The 20,515-nt window shown below is 38.1% G+C and overlaps 3 protein-coding genes across 9 annotated transcripts in view; 2 read left to right on the top strand and 1 right to left on the bottom strand.

Annotated features, from left to right (window-relative positions):
• Window positions 1-9,378, bottom strand: part of LOC128855936 (glycerol-3-phosphate dehydrogenase [NAD(+)], cytoplasmic) — a 60,739-nt gene extending 51,361 nt beyond the window's left edge. For 2 of the 4 annotated variants that reach the window (XM_054091192.1, XM_054091191.1), the window contains exons 1-3: window positions 9,266-9,373; window positions 8,513-9,083; window positions 8,115-8,292 (exon numbers count right to left, since the gene is read on the bottom strand). In XM_054091192.1, the coding sequence (XP_053947167.1) occupies window positions 8,115-8,292; window positions 8,513-8,556 (222 nt within the window). In that variant the 5' untranslated portion in view covers window positions 8,557-9,083; window positions 9,266-9,373. Of the gene's footprint in view, window positions 1-8,114; window positions 8,293-8,512; window positions 9,084-9,145; window positions 9,222-9,265 lie in introns of those variants that run through there. The other 2 variants (XM_054091189.1, XM_054091190.1) reach the window with 2 other exon arrangements.
• Window positions 9,379-11,544: 2,166 nt separating this feature from the next.
• LOC128855935 (DNA-directed RNA polymerase III subunit RPC2) lies at window positions 11,545-15,624 on the top strand. Its single transcript, XM_054091187.1, has 4 exons — window positions 11,545-12,528; window positions 12,584-13,348; window positions 13,406-14,328; window positions 14,404-15,624. The coding sequence occupies exons 1-4, from the start codon at window positions 11,664-11,666 to the stop codon at window positions 15,253-15,255; spliced, it is 3,405 nt and encodes a 1,134-aa protein (XP_053947162.1). The 5' UTR covers window positions 11,545-11,663; the 3' UTR covers window positions 15,256-15,624.
• A 2,375-nt stretch (window positions 15,625-17,999) lies between these two features.
• LOC128855932 (GTP-binding protein Di-Ras2) overlaps window positions 18,000-20,515 on the top strand; it is a 32,598-nt gene continuing 30,082 nt past the window's right edge. For 2 of the 4 annotated variants that reach the window (XM_054091184.1, XM_054091186.1), the window contains exon 1: window positions 18,000-18,301. The gene's annotated coding sequence lies outside the window, so the exon portion shown is untranslated. Of the gene's footprint in view, window positions 18,317-20,515 lie in introns of all 4 variants that reach the window. The other 2 variants (XM_054091183.1, XM_054091185.1) reach the window with 1 other exon arrangement.

Below are 20,515 nucleotides of genomic sequence, written 5' to 3'. Positions count from 1 at the left end.
CAAAAAAAAGTGTCTTCGTTATTCTTTGACATCGACCATCGCTTTATTGGCCACATAAACATAATTAAATAAAAATTCTAACATACTGCCAAAATTATACGCCAGCTTATATTAAAAACGTGGCAATAAAGACAAACAAGTATAAGCAAAAAAACACAAGCAATAAAAAAACAACTTGTTTGGTCTCAAAAATAAAGCAAACGATGCACACGCGGTCACTCTGGTACATATTCCTACTGTTTAAATTCTTTGTTATTAATACTTTCTTTTTTATTAAAAATTTGTAGATACATACATAAATACGAAAAAAAGGTGTGTGCCATTCTTACTAAACTGAGACACATTAAGAGGAAAAAGTGCAAACAATTAGTGCAACTCATACTCATGTGCATATGTATGTATGCATGCACACAACTTGAAAAGGGGAAAAAGAGCTATGCCGCAAAAATATTCAATAAGCAATAGTGCGGCCAAGGCGACGACTCAGCCGAAGTAGAATTACTAATTACTATTGTTGTATGTACATTCATATTTATGCCCACCCATATGTATGTGTAGGTAAGTATCATACTTAACCACGTATAATATTTATAGACTAAAAGAATGAAATTGGAGATCGTGAGTGTAAATATCTAGTATGTATACCCCCTTTTCCAAAAAAAAAACAACCGAAATTTTACAAATGGAAACAAGCAGTAGGTATTTTGTGACAATCTTTTCAATCTCTTTCAATTGTCAAAGCTCTTTTAAGTTATCAAATGAGCTACTATATCTACTATGCCCTTCTAAAAGTACGTTCACATATGCGATGATTAGCAATAAATCAACAAAAATTAATCTAACTGCAAAATTGACAATTAGTTGGCAAGACAGTTTTGAAAGAGTTCCTCCATAAAAACTGGTTTCACGGAATATTTTAGTGTTTTGTTTACTTATTTCTGGCGATATGGAGAAAATACAAGAAGGTGCAATAGTTAATTTAATTCCGCAATTTGGGGCTAGTAATAGACAGTAGTAGGAAATCTGTCAAGGACGTCTACTGAAGTTGCAAAAAATTATGTGAGCAATACTTATATTCGATATTATATTTTACACTTAAATTACTATAAAGCACTTAAAATCGTTATTATAAAGCGTTTTCCAACAAAAGGTGTTATTGGTGAATGGATTGTGCTATCGAGAGATGATTAACAATTTTTTATAGCCGGAATCTGATGGTATTGATTTGGACAACGTTTATTTCAACAACATGGCGCTACGTGCCACACAAGCAACGCAACCATTGATCTTTTACGGGAAAAGTTTCCGGACCGTGTTATCTCTCGAAGAGGTGATCACAATTGGCCACCGAGATCTTGTGACTTAACACCTTGTGACTTCTTTCTTTGAGGCCACGTGAAAGAGAAGGTCTACGCCAACAGCCCATGGTCGATTCAAGACCTCAAAGTTGGAATTCGTGAGGCTATCGAGGACATAGGGCAGCCACTTTGCAATTCGGTTATGGAAAATTTCATGAAAAGGATATTGTCCTGTAAGCGTGGTCGTGGTGGTCATTTGCCTGATGTTATTTTCCACTACAAACGACATACCTTCCTCTTATATTAAAAAATAGCATTTTTCTTTGAATATCAAAAAAACAAACCCTATATTTATAATAAACAGGCCAAAGCGACTATTGGCACACGTTTCTTGTATATAAACGCATAACTCATAATATCTAAAAAAACTGTATTAGAATCCGTCTGCAAACCTATTTTCTTTGACGGCGTCCTTTTAATTTAGATTTTACTTCGACATTTCTCCAACGTAATAAGAATTAGCGATAGCACAGAAAGCTCAGGGTTGTACCGAAAAATGTATCTTTATAATCTAAGATTATTTTATAATCTCCGACTTCGGAAGAGAAATGTTGTATGGATAATTTCGCTTTTTAATTACAGATTGGGAATTAAGCTCGAAGAAGAGATAAGATAATCTAAGTATAAGAGAGCCTATTATAAGGATTGTTGTTTAGGATGCTGATTGCAGCGGCTGAAAAGTTTTCCTCTCTTCGCCAAAAGTAGCTGCGGGAAAACGCAATAGTCGCAGAGTGGCAATTAGGTGAATGTGGCGAAAATTACAATAAAATTATTTGTATTAGTATTAGACGGCAACCGCCGAAGCCGAATGAGTTGATGCCTGGCTACCATTCGGAAGAATGAAACACCACCAAATGAATCGTTGCAAATTATGGAAATTTACTTCGAAAAATATAAATCTGTTCGCGAAGTTCATAAAGCACTGGAGGCATCATCGGTCCTTATTTCATTCGAAATGAAGAGGGAGCTGGCGTTATAATGAATGGCGATCGTAACAAGCCAAAAAAAATCAGCTGTGGGGATAAAAAAGAAATGGAGTCATTCCAACACCTCCTCTGTGAATGTGCTGCACTTCAAAGAAGCCGTGCCAAAATGCAAAATGTCTCACTAGAGGTACTAGTTACCTTCTTAAAAAGATCGAAGTGATTTAAGCAACTTAGTTAGGGGATGGAAAGCGAATGTAGATATCACAATGGGTGAGTGTCTTGTCTTAGACAAGAAACCTGGCTAACCTAACCCAAAATGAAAACTAAAACAATTGAATACCAGAGCCACATGCTCGTATTTGTTTTAATTTGCTCCATTTATACTTTGAACAGACGATATGAGACTTAACTAAACTCGAAAACGATTTATGCCTAGATTTAAACCCGAGTTAATATTTCTATCTACAATATATATTATATGCACACAGTAAACGTGTTCACGTTCAACTTGAGTGCAGTTGTTAACTCGATCACAAACGATTTCTTATTTATTTTTAGCGAAATCATCGATGTATTTGAGAATAATCACACTGGGGATGGCCTATCATCGTCAGTAAACGTTTCTCCGCCCCATTGAAATCGCGTCTGCGGCCCGTAAATTTGAGTACGGAATAAACAGTCAACACCATACTCTTTGTGAAGCATTTGGGGCGTTCAGTCTTAAATTTATCATCTTTAACACAAAAATCAATTGTAGCTCATCGTTAGAACCTCATTTCCCGTCTGCAGAACAAAACATACTAACGAAAATTATTTACGTGCAAACCACATTATTTCATAGGATTTGAAAAAAAAATGTTTTCTTATTCAAAATTTTTGGGCAGAAACCAATTATTTCTTTTTTTTTCATTAATAGCTAAGGTGGAAACTGGACTAGTTAAACTACATTCTAAAATTTGTCCAAAAGGTACTTCCATAATTTCTTGTTATTTACAAAAAAGTCCGGCATTTTTGAAACAGAGTGTGCAGATACTGAAATGGGTATTATTTAAAAAGACTAGTGTTGTATTTCAAACAACCAACCAACAACCGGTGAATGAACTGTCACGTACTCGTACGTGGTTGAATTGTATACATTGTAGTATGTCAGTATGTCACTGTGAGACACGCCCACTAATTGATGTTGACTATCAAACGGCATTTTTTTTGTTTATAAGAGGCTAAAGATATTAATCAACGTTCGCCTAAGAGCTCCAAATTGTGACAATTATGCAAGTTGTTCTAGTTTCATCAAAATCATCCGCTGTTTTGCGTTAATGCATACACACATATGTATGTATGTATGTACAAAAATATATACATGTTTAATGCATATATTATATGCTCGACTACGAAAGACTGGTTGAGAAATTTCTTTGAGTTTCTTATATAAAAATAAATTTGACAGTCAATTAAAAAAGTTCATCACCTTTTGTTGTCTGCGTTGAATTTTTTCATTTGAAGGAAAATAACTGTATTTGAAAAAAAAAATGTATACAGGGTCTTACAAGTTCGAATTTCTTGTTTAGCAGGGGTCTGTTCTGACAGCTATTACAGTTCGAGAGCACCTCTTTTGACAGATATTAAGTCAGTTATAGGTTACTGGAACATACGGATTTATATCCGGCTAAGGACTGCTACTCTAGCTCTTCCTCGTACATGTACGGGATATGTTTATGCTGCTACAACAACAACAAAAACAGTATACAATAAGTAGAATACCTAAAATTTACTAAAATAAGTCCGAATTCGCTCGAGAGCCATATAAAATCAAATTAAAATCCACAACGAAAATGGTGGATCTAGGGAAAGTTCCACAAAATTGTGCATATGTTTAGTCATAACATTCGTCGAACAAAGCACAAAATAAAAAAAATGTATCTAAAAATTTAAGTCGAGGCGCTCGAACAGAATTCCCAGAAAAAAATTAATTTAGTGACACTCTGAAGCGATTCGGACGCCAAGATCGCCTGATTTAACACATTTGAACTAGTTTCTGTAAGGCAAACTAAAATAAAATGTAAAAGGGTTTTGTCAAGAAACCCGTAATAGTTGATGTTTTGAGCGATAAAAAGTAGGAAAGCCAAATTATGCATTTTGTTGAAAATTTTATCACAGGAAACCTCTTTATTAAGCGTGCACCCGCGTCCATTGATAAATTGTAGATTATTTTGAATTTGTATTCAAAATTTGTTTAATTTGAATTTACAAAAGAAACTCGAACTCGAAAGGCCCTGTAGATTTCGAATGGATTAAAACTGCTGCTGCAGATAAGAGGATTTATTGGCTGACTGCCAAGGAAATTAAATAATATTCAAAATACACTATACAATTTTTACAGTGACTTGCCAATTTGTTAGGGACACTTGCAATTTCGAAGACTTATGTAAAGCCAAAGTTTTTTGTATTTAATTATGCAAAGAAAGGTTGGAATGTTGAAAAAATTGTTTTAAAAGGAACAGTTCAACAAGGTAACTTTTGTCGAGAAGACATTAATTGCATATCGTTTAGTGAAATAAAAAACTAAAAATAAATAAAAAAAAAGTGCTTTCAATTGCTTTATTTTAAGATGATTTTATGCACAAGCTTTTATGCAAAGTTTTTGCAACAGATTTTAATGCGAAATGCGGCTCCCAATGCTTAATGAGTACTCCAAATATCGGAAGGATAATGAAATTGCAAAAATATGAGTGAATATTGATTTATTAGCAAAAACAACAAAAGAGATCTTGCATGAACTAGTAGCTTGGTTTGGGAATTTCCGGATATGGATGCCATGAAAAACATGTAGGAGTACACAAAAAACGAAAGCAGCGCTTATTAATTATTATTTATTTATTTCCCATGGTGCCAGTGAGGAACAAAGACCCAAAATTAGTTATTAATTAAAGAAGATAAATATAAATTGGAAATTGTCTTAAACAAAGCGTCTATAAATGCAAGCGAAATCACTAAGAGAAATTCATGTATTTTCAGTACAATGAACTTTGGCTCATAAAAATATGGCATTTTCTCTTTATAGGTTGGAAGTGTTTAATAAATTTGTTGCCCACTGTGCATGCATGTTTTTCTACAAATTTTAATATAAATATATGTGAACCTGCACAAATTTATGTATGTTGCTTTCTTCACATTCAACACATCTCGCAAGATACTTGATACTGAAAAAAGAATTGCTGACATAATAGAAATGGTTGGAAAATAACAAGGCATCCAGACACCCATTAGTCAAAGTTCAAGATTGCTTATCAGAATGTTTGTGGAAATGTTGTATTGCGCTATCTCATACGTCCAAATGAATCCGACCCGTATCACTGTTAAAATAATGCCCATAGCCCATAAAACTCAACTTTAAGTACTTTGGCTTCAATTGTGGTGATACTTGCACTATCTTCAATGCATACAAACATATAAACTACTTACGTACAAATTCACTAAGTAATTCGGTTCAAAAAGAGCCAAATACACAGTAATAAATTGTGAGATCATCGCCAGTCCAGATAATATCTGTTTATCAGAAACGTTATCAATAAGGCTTTATCGGAATAGCAGCAACAAACAAAATGTGAACTGCGAAATATTTTCTTTTATTTTTTTTGTAGAACTATAAACTAGAAAGTATTTTTCTAAGTTTCAAATACCACATTTTAGTTTTATTTACCAAAGTATGTTACTCTATACGCATAGGTTTAGTTGAATTTACAACTAGAAAGTTAGAAAAAGTAGCAGTTTGACAGCGGAAGAAGTTTCTTGAAAGGAGAAATATTACATTTACATTTCTCCCCTGCTTTGAGTAGGAGAAGGTAAAAAATCTAATAATAACGTAGGCAAACGAACAACCTTCAAAAAACTGCAAGCTGCACAAAATTAAAAATAGCAATCAATGTTAGAGAAAATCAATTGCAGTGCATTGTGTTGAGCAACCTGGACCATGACCCACACATTTCGCCACCCATCAAAGTAAGTCGAAAGCAAATAGCAAACAAACACAAAAGTAAAAGTAAAAACAAAAGCAAAAATCAAAAATCAAAAATAAAAACAAAATGGCAAGCCAACTGCTTTACTACATTTACGCTGCGTAATTTGTATTGTGTGGCTGAAAGGAAAGTGAGCGCTGCACGACCTTGACCTACACGAAGAAAGCTACTACACAACAGCAACTGCTGTTCGTTTGAGTGGTAACAAATGTGGAAAAAAAACACAAAATATTACGCACCTATAAAAATAAACCTTTGGACGGCACCGAAAAATCCAAATGCTTACAAAACTTTAACAATCAAATGAAACGTTGAGCTAAGAAATGTAAAGAGAATTTTGCAAATTTTTTACTAAATCACAATTGCGAGTGCCACAAAAACGAAGAGCGAAAGAGACAATGAGCACCGTTTATCAGCAAACAATAATGTAAAGAGCACATAGGATTTGTTACATGACGGCGTCTCAGCCGACATAAGCGACGAATTGACTGATTGAGACAATCGTTGGATGCCAGCTACTCACTGGCGCGAATGCTCTTGGCCAACGCAAGCGAAATGCAATCATGACCATGCATTCTGGCAATGGGGTGAGGAATAAAAATAAACACAATAAAACAAAAAAAAACAGAAGATTTCATTGCCATTGTCTGATTAGATAATACTTTCTACACATATGTATATATATATATATGCAAATGGACTTAACTTGAGATGTGCTGCAGCATTTACGTAAGCTGATAATCTGTTAAGCGGTTTTCAAACATTTACTTGTTTTAGCAAATTTGTATTATAATTTATTGGTAAATATAAATTTCAAAAGGCGCAATGACATTTAATGTAATGCTTTTCTGCATGCATATTTGGGAGTAGCTGTTAAAAAGAGCGAAAGAGCACGAATGTTTCTCTTTCAATACTAATCCAGTGCTTTGTTTACATTTTGCTTTATTACATAAGCTGTTAAGTCACTTGCCAAGATTGATAAGCAATTAAAGCACAATCGGTACGAGAAGCCAAAGATTAACTTAAGAAAATTTTTAAAACAAAAACAAAAAACTATATATATTAATTCTAATATGAAATATACTGCATATTGTGATAACTATGCATACATCTGTATTACCTACAAACATTCGTATGCTGTGCACCATTGAAAACCATGAACGATGAAAACAAACAAGTCTACTGCACGGCAGTTGACTTCAGAACAATACAATTTAATTACAGTTATTAAACGGTATTGAACGGTGTATAACTTTTCACATTTAATTTTCCAATCAAGCAATAAATTTCAATCAATTACCAACAATAGAAAAATGTTATTTATTGCTGTAATATTTAATCTATAACAATGGAAATTTTTTTTAGCTTATGCAATAAAATATGCAACGCTAAACACCCGAAATTGTTAATATGCAAATTTCATCATATTCGCAATATTAAATGTGTTATCACATATGTATTTGTCTATGAACTCCTTTTCGGATTTTATGAAAAAATGAAAAAAATCATTTCGCATATATTCACGCAAGAACAAATGTAACACGCACTTATCACTCAGCACTTAACGATAATTCAAAGTAATAATGACTGAAATTGTAATATATTGCGCTATCAGTGCACTATTTAATAAATCTTAATTTAGTGTTAATCAACAACATCTGGCAGTGCGCTAATTTGCAGACGCCTGCTATCAGTCATAAACCTTCTAATCATCGTTAGCGATATGTAGGCTAAACACTTTTTTATCGCAAAGATTAGAATGGCTTATACACGTGCGAAATATAGTGAATCATTACATATACAAAGCAACTTACCACATTCGGTGGCAACTTATGTCCTGGCAAATATTTAACATTCTCGTGTGTGGTGTTTATGATTTCAGTCAATTTTTTGCCGTCAATTTCCTCCTCATACACATACATAGTCACGCATTCTTCGAATTGTGGCAAATTAGCACAATTGGCGCCCACAATCTTAGCTATTGCTGAGCCCCTGTTTAGTATAAACAAAAAAAATTGATTAAAAAGTATGCCCCTGTATAGCTGATCGCGTGCATACTATGTGCGAATTGCATTCATAATCATAACGCGTTATTAGCTGTGCACTGGCCATGCAGTTACACGAGCATTAAATACAATTCGATTCTTGCATACTTGTGTAACAACTCACACCCAGCAATGCACATAAAACATATAAAAAGTTATGCACTTACCAGTTGCCTGAACCGACAATGCAAACGCTGGTTTTATCAGCCATATTGTATAATTTGATATTTTTTCAAATAAGCGAAATTTGTTAAGAAATATGAATTGCGTTTACTTTCGTTCTACGCGTGCGTACTATTTTTTATGTATGAACAGGAGCTATATGCCCTCCTATATCCCAACTGAGAGTGACACGTTTAACACAAGCAAAGTGGCGACGAAAACTGAATTTATGTGGCGGCCGCTACCAAGTTTCATGCGCTCAGGTGGCGACTCTTGCCGTCGTGTTTTTTGCTTTTTTATCTTGGCAAACTGCTGCCTTTACTCAATCGTACTCTGTACAAGTTATCAAAAAAAGCGAACAGCTAAGCGTCTCGTGTTTTGCGAGTGTCTTTTTCTTAGTTTGAGCACTCACTTCCTGCTCCCGATTGTGGAGCTACTGACTTTTGATAAGTGTGTTTTGACGATTGTTACGAATTCAACGCGCCCAATTTATAAACACGAGTCGCCGCACACTTTCGTCAGAGCCCAGTGAATGTACTTATAGATATATCGGGGAATCTGTTATCAGCCAGTTTTCTGAAATTAGAAAGCAGACATGTTTATAATTACAGCATTGAAGAGAATGGAAAAATTTGTACCAATATGGTATGAACAAACCAGACTGGTCAGGATAGAAATCGAATTCTTAGGCCGATGAAGTGGTAATTGGATTTCTTTCTGCCTTTAAGTCAATTTTTTCCCCAGCTTTGGCAGCTTACCTTATTTACTTGCACTTAATTTCGAAGAGAGATTAGTTTTTCAAATAAACAATTTATTCTATTCATCGGAAAAAAATGTGCGAAAATGAGAACGTAATTTTTTTTCTGTCCAAACATCTGACGTTTGTATTATTTTGCCTTTGTATTCTCAATAATCTTTGATTTTGTTTTCATTTTACATACTGCAGAGTGCTTTAGCATTGCCAGACTATTACGAAATATTTCTCAAAATTTGTTGCTAATAATATGTTACCACCGAAACCAGACCCCGTCTTTACTGATTTTGGGTGTATGAAAATTCGTCTTTAGACATATGTATACCTATGTATGCGTATGTATATTGTTGTTGTAGCAGCATAAACATTCCCCATACTTACATACGGGGGGTGCTGCTAGAGTAACAGTCCCTGCTCGGATATAAATTCGGGTCACTTCGGTAACGTAGAACCGACTGTCGTGGAAACGGTGTATGTATATCTAAATTTCAGACGCCGGCTGCTAATCAAATCTCGATATTGGCATGCTACAAAACATTGGAACCGTGTTTCTATATGAATAGAAAAAAAACCAACAAATTCACATAAATGAAAATTATTCCCACCATTTAGTATTAAAATGCATGCAAACCAAACACAGACTCACAGCGTATGATGCACTTGAAAGTTTTTTAACTTGTAGTTGCGTTTAAACACCTAAGAGGCAGTAAACCCGAAAGTGAGCTGCGGTTGAAACGTATTTAACAAATTTTCAACGAAGTTATGATCTAAGCTTGAAGCTTTTATATTTATTGTGTTGTTATATTAGTTAGTAGTACAGATACAACAAATAGGCAAGAAAATGGGCCAAGCGCAGTGTATTATATGTACAAAAGTGGTTTACAAGAAACACTTTTAAAATGTTGCTTTTTTCCATCACTAATTATTTCAAATATTTACAATAAGAACCTCTTTTTCAGTGTCTAGTTATTTGTGGTGAATTTTCATTTGATTAGATAAAATTATACCATGGAACGACAATGGATACGACGACGAATACATAGCGCAGCGAATAAAGATTCAGCGGATACGCTGGCTGGGTCATATTTACTGAATGGATACAAACGCTCCGGCTCTGAAAGTATCCGATGCGGTACCAGCTGGTAGTAGCAAAGGAAGAAGAAAACGTCCTCTGCGTTGAAAAGATCAGGTGGAGAAGGACTTGGCTGCACTTGGTGTGTCCAACTGGCACCGGTTAGCACGAGAAAGAAACGACTGGTACGCTTTGCTAAACTCGGTCAAAATCGCGTAAGCGGTTATCGCGCCAATTAAGAAGAAGACAAAATTATACAACTAGCTTTGAAAAACTGATCCTTAATGGTGAACTGTTTCTCCAATATTATAGTTGATCTGTATTTCCCAGAAAAATGGAAGCATTAAAAACGAAAAAGTAAGAGAAGTTTAATCAGTAGCACAGCGGGCAGCAGAAACAAATTAGCAGTTTAATAACATCACCTTATAAGAACCCACCTTGATTTGGTTGGTTGGTTAAAGTCGTGATTCTTTCAGAGTCCAACTAGCTCGTTACCAACTTGTTTAACGGTTATTTACTGCGAACGGCAAATGGCTTTCATAAGGAGCTTTTTCAAGGCAGAAATTCACTCGAAAGTTTGCCATTGCCTGACGAAGGACGACAGCTATTAGAAGAAACTATTTCTATTTTTTATGTTTATGCACGGAGACTCGAATACATATCCTGTTAGTCTGGTCGCCGTACCCGAATGGTAGTCACGAAAGCAAACCATTCGGGTACGGCGACCAGACTAACAGGATATGTATTTAATGTATTCATAAACTGATTAATATTTTAGTATCCTGATCTTTTTTTTTTTTTGTCTCAAATTGGTTCATGCAATGTCAACTAGACCATATTTTGTTTAAACTAATAAAATCGTAAATCATTAAATTAAAACAAGAGATATGTTTCAATTGCCACGATTGAGAAAATATAATGGTTGTGCCTATACCGCTAATCTGATTTTAGTGAATTTGACAAAAGAAATGTGAGTGTAACACCACAACGGTGCAGTTGGTTTACATTTCAATATAAAATTTCTTCTTCTTTTTGCACTTCAAATCCGATCTGATGGGCGCAATCTTGTTTTATTAAAATCTTAATAGCGAAATTCAGTTTATATGCCATCGCCGATTTTCCTCGATACGGCATCACGCTAGAGTATCATATGGTAGAAAAATAATCAATGAATTCGCCTTGGTTGGCATTTAATTTCGCTCCGTGTATTTATCCATGCCGTGTGCGAAACATTGCCAAAACCAAGGCGGATAATATATTTCAAAATAATTTCATAAATTGCAGTGCAGGTTTTAATTTTCTCACTAGCACTTAATTCAACTGCCGTATAATGGTTGACCTGACCGGTGGTGAGAAAGCATGGGACAGCGATCCCAAGGCTTGGTCCAAGCCTATTAAACCGCTGGAGGAGAAGTGGAAATTAGTACCGGCGTTTTTACAAGTAAAAGGACTTGTGAAGCAACATATAGATTCGTTTAACCATTTCGTGAATGTGGATATTAAAAAGATTGTTCAAGCCAATCAAACGGTAATCAGTGAAGCTGATCCACTTTTTTACCTTAAATATTTGGATGTACGTGTCGGAACTCCGGACATTGAAGATGGCTACAATATTACAAAAGCTACTACACCTCATGAATGTCGATTGCGTGACACCACCTATTCTGCGCCTATCACAGTCGATATTGAATATACGCGAGGAGCGCAACGTATCATACGAAATAACCTCTTAATTGGACGTATGCCTGTAATGCTGCGCTCCTCCAACTGCGTTTTGTATGGTAAATCGGAGTTTGAGTTGGCCAAGATGAATGAGTGCCCACTGGATCCAGGTGGTTATTTTGTTGTGCGCGGACAGGAAAAAGTGATTCTTATACAGGAGCAGTTATCATGGAATAAAATGATTACTGAAGAGTTCAATGGCACTGTGCAATGTCAGGTCACTTCGTCCACACATGAAAAGAAGTCACGCACGCTGGTGTTGAGTAAGCACGGCAAGTACTACCTAAAGCACAATTCCATGACTGATGATATACCGATCGCGGTAATATTCAAGGCTATGGGTGTAAACTCCGACCAAGAAATAATGTCATTAATAGGAACTGCTACAGAGACCCAAAATCGTTTTGCTCCCTCGCTCTTAGAAGCATTTCAACTGAAAGTATTCACACAACAACGCGCACTTGAGTTCATGGGTAAATAGGAACTATACGAATTGTGTTACTTAAAATAATTTATATTTGGTTTCAGGCTCTAAGTTGGTGGTGAAGCGTTTCCAAAGCTCATCGAATAAAACACCGGCGGAAGAAGCGCGTGAACTACTAACAACTACCATACTCGCCCACGTGCCAGTGGAGAACTTCAATTTTCAAATCAAATCGATTTATGTGTCCCTGATGGTGCGGCGTGTTATGGCCGCAGAACTTGATGAAACAGCCTTTGATGACCGCGATTACTACGGCAATAAACGTCTTGAATTGGCGGGCTCACTTATTTCTTTGATGTTCGAGGATCTTTTCAAGCGCATGAATTGGGAGCTGAAAATGATTGCTGACAAGAACATTCCCAAAGTGAAGGCAGCGCAATTCGATGTGGTGAAACATATGCGCGCTGCGCAAATAACAGTTGGCTTGGAATCGGCCATTTCATCTGGCAATTGGACAATTAAACGTTTCAAAATGGAGCGTGCTGGTGTGACGCAGGTGCTTTCGCGCTTGAGCTATATTTCAGCGCTGGGTATGATGACACGCGTCAATTCACAATTCGAGAAAACACGCAAAGTGTCTGGCCCACGTTCCTTACAGCCTAGCCAGTGGGGTATGTTGTGCCCCTCCGACACGCCTGAAGGCGAAGCTTGCGGTTTGGTAAAGAATTTGGCGTTAATGACACACATTACCACGGAAGTGGATGAGGGACCAGTTATACGTTTAGCTTTCAATGCTGGTGTGGAAGATATACGTTTGATCGGTGGTGATGTAATAAACAACGCCAAAGTTTTCTTGGTGTTCATCAACGGTAAGTTCATAGGCATCGAATTTCAAAATAATGATTCTAAAATATTATTCCTAACAGGTAACATACTTGGGCTTACGATTAGCTACAAGCGACTCGTCCAAGTTTTTCGTATGATGCGTCGCAAAGGCCGCCTGGGTCCATTCGTTTCCATACACACTTCGCACACACAGCGCTGCGTGTACATACATACTGATGGCGGTCGTCTCTGTCGGCCATATATCATAGTTGCTAATGGCAAACCTGCGGTGGAGCAACGCCACATTGAAGAGCTTAAACGGGGAATACGTAAATTCGAAGACTTTTTGCATGACGGTTTGGTAGAATATCTCGATGTGAACGAAGAAAACGACTCGTTTATTGCCTGGAATGAAGCTGATATAACCGCAGACACCACAACGCATCTGGAAATAGAGCCATTCACTTTGTTGGGAGTATGTGCGGGTCTTGTGCCTTATCCACACCACAATCAAAGTCCACGTAATACTTACCAATGTGCTATGGGTAAACAAGCGATGGGCGTTATCGGCTACAATCAGAAAAATCGCATCGACACACTTATGTACAACTTGGTATACCCGCAGGCGCCTATGGTTAAATCGAAGACTATTGAACTCACCGGATTTGATAAATTGCCTGCTGGCCAGAATGCAACTGTCGCCGTAATGAGTTACTCTGGTTATGATATTGAAGATGCGCTAATCCTGAATAAAGCATCTGTCGATCGTGGCTATGGCCGTTGCCTGGTTTACAGGAATTCAAAATGTACTGTAAAGCGATATGCAAATCAGACGTATGATCGTATAATGGGACCTGTAAAAGATGCACTCACCAATAAAGTTATCTTCAAACATGATGCGCTAGATACCGACGGAATTGTGGCACCTGGAGAAATGGTTGTAAACAAACAAATTCTGATTAATAAAGAAATGCCGGCAGTGACTTCTATAAATCCTATTGAGCAAACTGGACAAACTTCGCAGGTAAGCACAAATTTCGTTTTATATGAGGCTATAATTTTCCTAGTCTAAATGCACTTTCTATTTACTTGCTTATAGGTGCCATATACTGCAGTGCCCATTTCGTACAAAGGTCCTGAGCCGAGTTATATTGAAAAGGTTATGGTGTCGGCGAACGGCGAAGAAGACTTTCTGATTAAAATACTTTTGCGTCAAACTCGTCGCCCAGAGATCGGTGACAAGTTTAGTTCGCGTCACGGTCAGAAAGGAGTCACGGGCTTGATTGTAGAGCAAGAGGATTTACCATTCAATGACTATGGCATATGCCCAGATATGGTTATGAATCCTCACGGTTTTCCCAGTCGTATGACAGTTGGCAAATCACTTGAACTGCTCGGAGGCAAAGCCGGTTTATTAGAGGGCAAATTCCATTATGGCACCGCTTTTGGTGGTTCCAAATGCAAGGATATACAAGATGAACTATTCAAGCATGGCTTTAATTATATGGGCAAAGACTACTTCTACTCTGGCATTACGGGTGAATCGCTAGAGGCATACATATACTCGGGTCCAGTGTATTATCAGAAACTGAAGCATATGGTGCAAGATAAAATGCATGCGCGTGCACGCGGTCCAAAAGCCGTGCTAACGCGTCAGCCAACGCAGGGTCGCAGTCGAGAAGGTGGCTTGCGTTTGGGTGAGATGGAACGTGATTGCCTGATTTCGTATGGTGCAAGTATGTTGATCATGGAACGGCTGATGATTTCGTCAGATGCTTTTGATGTAGATGTCTGCAAGACTTGTGGTCGTTTGGCGTACTGCTCTTGGTGCAACTACTGTCAGTCATCGGCGAATGTCTCAAAAATTTCAATGCCTTACGCCTGCAAGCTGCTCTTTCAAGAACTGACCAGCATGAATGTGGTGCCAAAACTGAAGCTGCAGAATTATTAGATTTTAGTTTTAGTTTATAACACCGAGCAGCATGAATTTTCATTCTATGTTTTAGGTTTACAAATTTAATTTGTTTTGCGTAAGAGAAAAATAGTTAAAGTTTGCTACTCAAAATATGGCTACCTGCTGCGTAGGTACGAAAGCAAGCGTTCGTTTGAAGGAAAAGTTGAAGATTTGGTTACTTTTTATGCAAAGAATAAACATTAATGTATTTAAATAGAAATTTAAAACAAATATTTTCTGGACCTGTATAATAAATTAACTATATATAGGGTGCATACGGTATTTTAGGACATGCATATATGCGGCTATAACTTCCCGAAAGCTTTATTATTATTTTTGCTCTTTTTCGGATGAGGCATGAAGAACTACAAGTTAACTCAAGAAATAAAGACACGTGCAGTTATTCTCACTATAAGTGCAAAGCACACCAATTTAGAAATCTCTTATTTTTTTAAGTGCGCCCGTACATTCGTTCATAGTGTTCACGGTGAATTGCAAGTATCAGGCGGCGATGCAAAATCTGTTGCAATACGCAAAAAGCAGGAGAGACGTTCTGAAACTGTTCGATCTACAGAATTTATTCAACAAGTGCAAGCGCTCACTAACGAGGGCCCTTGAGAGCGAGCTTAATGTTTCTGAGGGCCCTCTACATCGAGTTGTCCACGAAGAACTCCGTTATAAATAGCATACCCTGAAGATCTATACTATCGCTTGCTTCAGAGCACTTAACCATTATCGTATCGATTGAGAGACTTGCCGACTTCGTTTCCGCTTTAACAAAGCTAATTGGGCCGACTTCGCGGAGTTTACAAAAAACACCTTCGCCGCTCTCCCCATCCCCACCGACGTGTGCGTAGGCGAACGCGCGTAACGCAACGTGGTCGCAGCTGCTGCGGCTCGCTTCATTTCTGCTAGAAGAATCCGGAGGACATACGCCCCAATTTCTTAGCTGAAGCAGCCATTTTATCACCACCTACGCCAGGCCGATCCCATGGATCCCTGCATAAGGGATCTCATAATTCCTAATAAGTAGAAAACAGGGAGAGTGGTCCCACTACTGAAACCTGGGAAACCAATCCAACCAAGGGGAAACTTATCGCCCGATAACTCTCCTTTCCCCAGTAGTGAATACTCCTGAAGTCCCCCTATTCCCACTCTACACGAAACATCTGGCCCTGGCCACACATCAGCATGGATTCCAAAGAGTGTACAACACTCACCTCCATAAATTCTCAAATTAACCGCTGGCTTAATCCTGCGAGAGGATTGTCCTAGTAACACTGGACCTGAAGAAGAGGTTTCGATACAGTCAGCCACTCCACGCTACTAGATGATATTATACAGTCGACACTCCCGCCGGGGCTCAGGAGAAGGTTCGCGCATTATTTGAGTGGTCGGTTCTCGTCAGTCATATTCCGAGACCAAAAGTCAAAATACAGGAGTATAAAGCAAGGTGTTTTATAGGGTGATGTGCTGTCACCCTTGCTTTTCAATTTAACACATCGAAGCCGCCTCAGCCACCAGAGGGAGTCTCCCTGGTCTCCTATGCTGACGATTATGCGATAATAGGGTCGGGCAGTAACATCGACGACCTGTGCGTCAGAGAAAACAATTACCTCACCAGTCCTTCTCTCGAATCTCTGACTCTAATCCACTAAATCCACAGCAACCCGCTTTACCACCTAGACCAATGAGGTCAAACTACAGTTTAAGGTTAAAGTCGACGACACACCAATACCGACAGTAAACGCCCCCAACATTTTTGGAGTTACCTTCGATAGGTGGCTCTCCTTCTCAGCGCACACAACTGCAATTGCTACTAAAGTCCAAAACCGGAACAAGGTGGGATACGCTACAATAAAGAATTCCAGCAGATAGGTAATGGCTAAGTCCAACTGCGATGGTTGGGCTATACTACGCGCATGAGAGATGCCCACTCCCAGAAATCAATCGTGTCGTACACCCCGTAGCGTCTAAAGCACGAGGACTTCCAGGACTAACATGGGGACTTGAGGACACTGGGTGTTCGAGACAGGAGAACTGTTACCGAGGATCAAAATGCCTGGAAATGAATCATGAACGAAGCTAAAGTTCACCCCGGGCTGTAAAGCTGCCCGGTGAAGTTGGGGGTTGGAAGCGTTGTTTGGAAGTTCCCACAATTTGCAAGCGTTGTTCTGGCGTTAAACCTTACTGAACAGAAATGTTAGCACAGTCTGCCATTCTCAGCTGTCAAATCATATTTATCGACAGCTAAAAAGACACCCAATTCATCTATCCAATTATTTCTGTGCTCAATAGTTCAGCGTTGGGAGCTTTTTCATGGCAGAAATACACTCGGAGGTTTGCCACTGCCTGCCGAGGGGCGACCGCTATTAGAAAAATGTTTTTCTTAATTTTGGTGTCACCGAGATTCGAACCTACGTTCTCTGTGTGAATTCCGAATGGTAGTCGCAAACCAACCCATTCAGCTTCGGCGGTTTAGTAATGCGGTAGATAAATTGCATGATTACTACCAGCATTTTTACTTATTTTGCTTAATAACTGGAAAAATTAAGAAAAAAAACAAATTTCAGTTAATCAAGAAAAAGTTTTGAAACAAGTGAAATAATTTATTGCTGGCAATGCCATCAACTGATTTCTTCACTTGTATAACAGATTCGCACACTTGTCAAGGGGGAAATTTTCTATTGCTCCGCGCCTAAAAACAAACCACTAAATGTGTCAAACAGAGAATGCAATTCTTTGCTTATTCTTCCCGTTTCGTGCGCGTTTCGTGTGTGTTGTACTTTTCCTCATCGTCGTAGATGTCGTCGTTGTTGAAATTAAAAATCTATTGTTTTTAACTTCTTCTCTAACGAAAACCATTATCGAAACAACGAATTTTTTTCCCCCTTATAATTGCCGAGAACATCAAAGCGTTCAACTTCTGGAATGTGGCCCAAACGAATTGCGAACAACGAATTTTTCGCCGTGTGTCGGTTGTGAATCGCGGAACCAACGAACAAATCGACAAAAGAAAAAATATACGAGATAACTTTTAGGCGTACGTCCGCCAGTGGTAATCCTCAAGTTTCGAACTTGCGGTGTAACAAATATGTTTCAATTTTCTTTTGAACACTAGCCGAACTTTTATAAGTGTATAATTTTGGGATTCTAAAAAAAATCGTTCTTTTTTTCAATTTTCTCTACTTGCTAAAGCAACTCATCCAAACACCTTCAACCATACACGCACACATACACCTTAACAAACACGCCCGCTCTGCAACACAACGACCGAGCAAACAACATTCATTGCTTACTTGCATAGAAGGTGGGCACAATATGTGGGAAAAGTGCATTGGGCGCCGATTGCTCAATCACCTTCAACTCTACCTCTGTGTCACGCCAACCTCAAGGGTACGCGTGTAACTAATGTTCTGTGCAAGTGTAGTTTGTAGTTGTAGAGATTGCTCTCCGGCTTTTGTGTGCTTTGCGGCGTGTGACATTTGGCTGCATTTCTTCATCGCCAATGGCCACACGTTTGCGTGTAATTAATAACTCCTAAACAGCTACCTCAGTGGCCAAACCCTACTTAATTCCCACACTGCCTTGCCGCGCATCCTGGACTACCACAATATCCCACCATATGAGTATTTACGTTTGTATACTCTTCAACAACACTAACCAACACCCCACTCATCCAACAAATACACATGAAAATAAACACATGTATACTGTGTTAAACGTTGTGCGTGAGAGGAGCCAACCTTAACCCACGATTAATGCCACTTTGCATATCGAGTGTGTTGGCAAATGCGAGGGGAACGTGTAGGGATTTAATATTTTACACCCACATAAGTGCAACAACAAAAGTTATCTACCACAAAAGAAGGTGGTGTGGTACCACCTAATGGCACCCACAATTCAACTGTCAACTTGTTAGCAATCAGAGTGAAAAAGGGAGATAGAATGAAGCAATGTTTACTAAATACCGTAAATTGGGGTAGCTTTTACAGAAGAGGTAATAAACATTTGGAGTTATTTTTTGATTTTAAATCAAATTTAATTGCAAATGTTAGGTAAAGCAAAAAGTTGTGATCAATTATTCCGAACCACAATGACTAAAGCAGGCGATAAACTTCGAAAAATTCGAGGAATGATAGCTCTTGCTTTAAGAGTGTAGGTGCGAAGTATACCAGTAACATCTGCCATCAGAAAGTCAAGGTTTTCTGAACCTATTAACAGATGGTTCGAAGTTGAGCATTCAGGAATATTTTTTTTTTTGTCTAGAAATCTTACATTCGCGCTTGCTGTAGTCATCAGCGTGTAGTGTGTTTCAGGCAGAGGTAGCCGCCTTCAACGAGGCAGTAGACTGGGAGGAGAGAGGATTAACAATTTTTTAGGGCCAGAATTGGATGGTATTGATCTGGACAACGTTTATATTCAACAAGACGGCGCTACGTGCCCTACAAGCAACGAAGCCATTGATCTTTTACGGGAAAAGTTTCCGCACCGTGTTATCTCTCGAAGAGGTGATCACAATTAGCCACCGAGATCTTCTGATTTAACACCTTGTGACTTTGTTTTTTAGGGCCACATGAAAGAGAAGGTCTACGCCAACAGCCCAGGGTCGATTCAAGACCTCAAAGATAGAATTAGTGAGGCTATCGAGGACATAGGGCAGCCATTTTGCAATTCGGTTATGGAAATTTTCATGAAAAGGATATTGTCCTGTAAGTGTGGTCGTGGTGGTCATTTGTTACCACTATTAACGATGTTATTTTCCACTATGAACGACATACCTTCCTCTTTGTAATGAAATGATTTCCAATAATTTATATTAAAAAATAGCGTTTTTCTTTAAATATCAAAATAACACCTCTTATTGGAAAACCCTTTATATTTAAATAAAAAATCATCCCACACCACTGTTTCCCTTCGATTCTTGCTTAATTTTAAAGCTATATTCCCGCTATTTTATATACAGTTGGTCCAAGTTTTAATGGCTCGATTTTATTCCGGCATAGCGCCTCGAAAGTTAACCTAAAGCTCTTTCAAAATGGTTGGATTTTTAGCGGATACTGAGGACTTTACGTTGCTCCAGAGAAAATAATAGAAAGGTGTGAAGTCGCTTGATCGTAGTACCCATTGATAAATGTTCGCTGTGAGATGTTCGGGTCCTCAAATTTCTCCTTCACAACTTCGTACCGCCCGAATGGCATGTAGAGCCAGGTTATTAAAACCAAGGATGACAGATTTACAAGTTTTACCGTTTAAC

This window comes from Anastrepha ludens, chromosome 2, assembly GCF_028408465.1.
Source record: "Anastrepha ludens isolate Willacy chromosome 2, idAnaLude1.1, whole genome shotgun sequence".
Lineage (NCBI taxonomy): Eukaryota > Metazoa > Arthropoda > Insecta > Diptera > Tephritidae > Anastrepha > Anastrepha ludens.
Note: the sequence above shows the minus strand (reverse complement) of the source record. Positions and strands in the feature narration are given on the sequence as shown.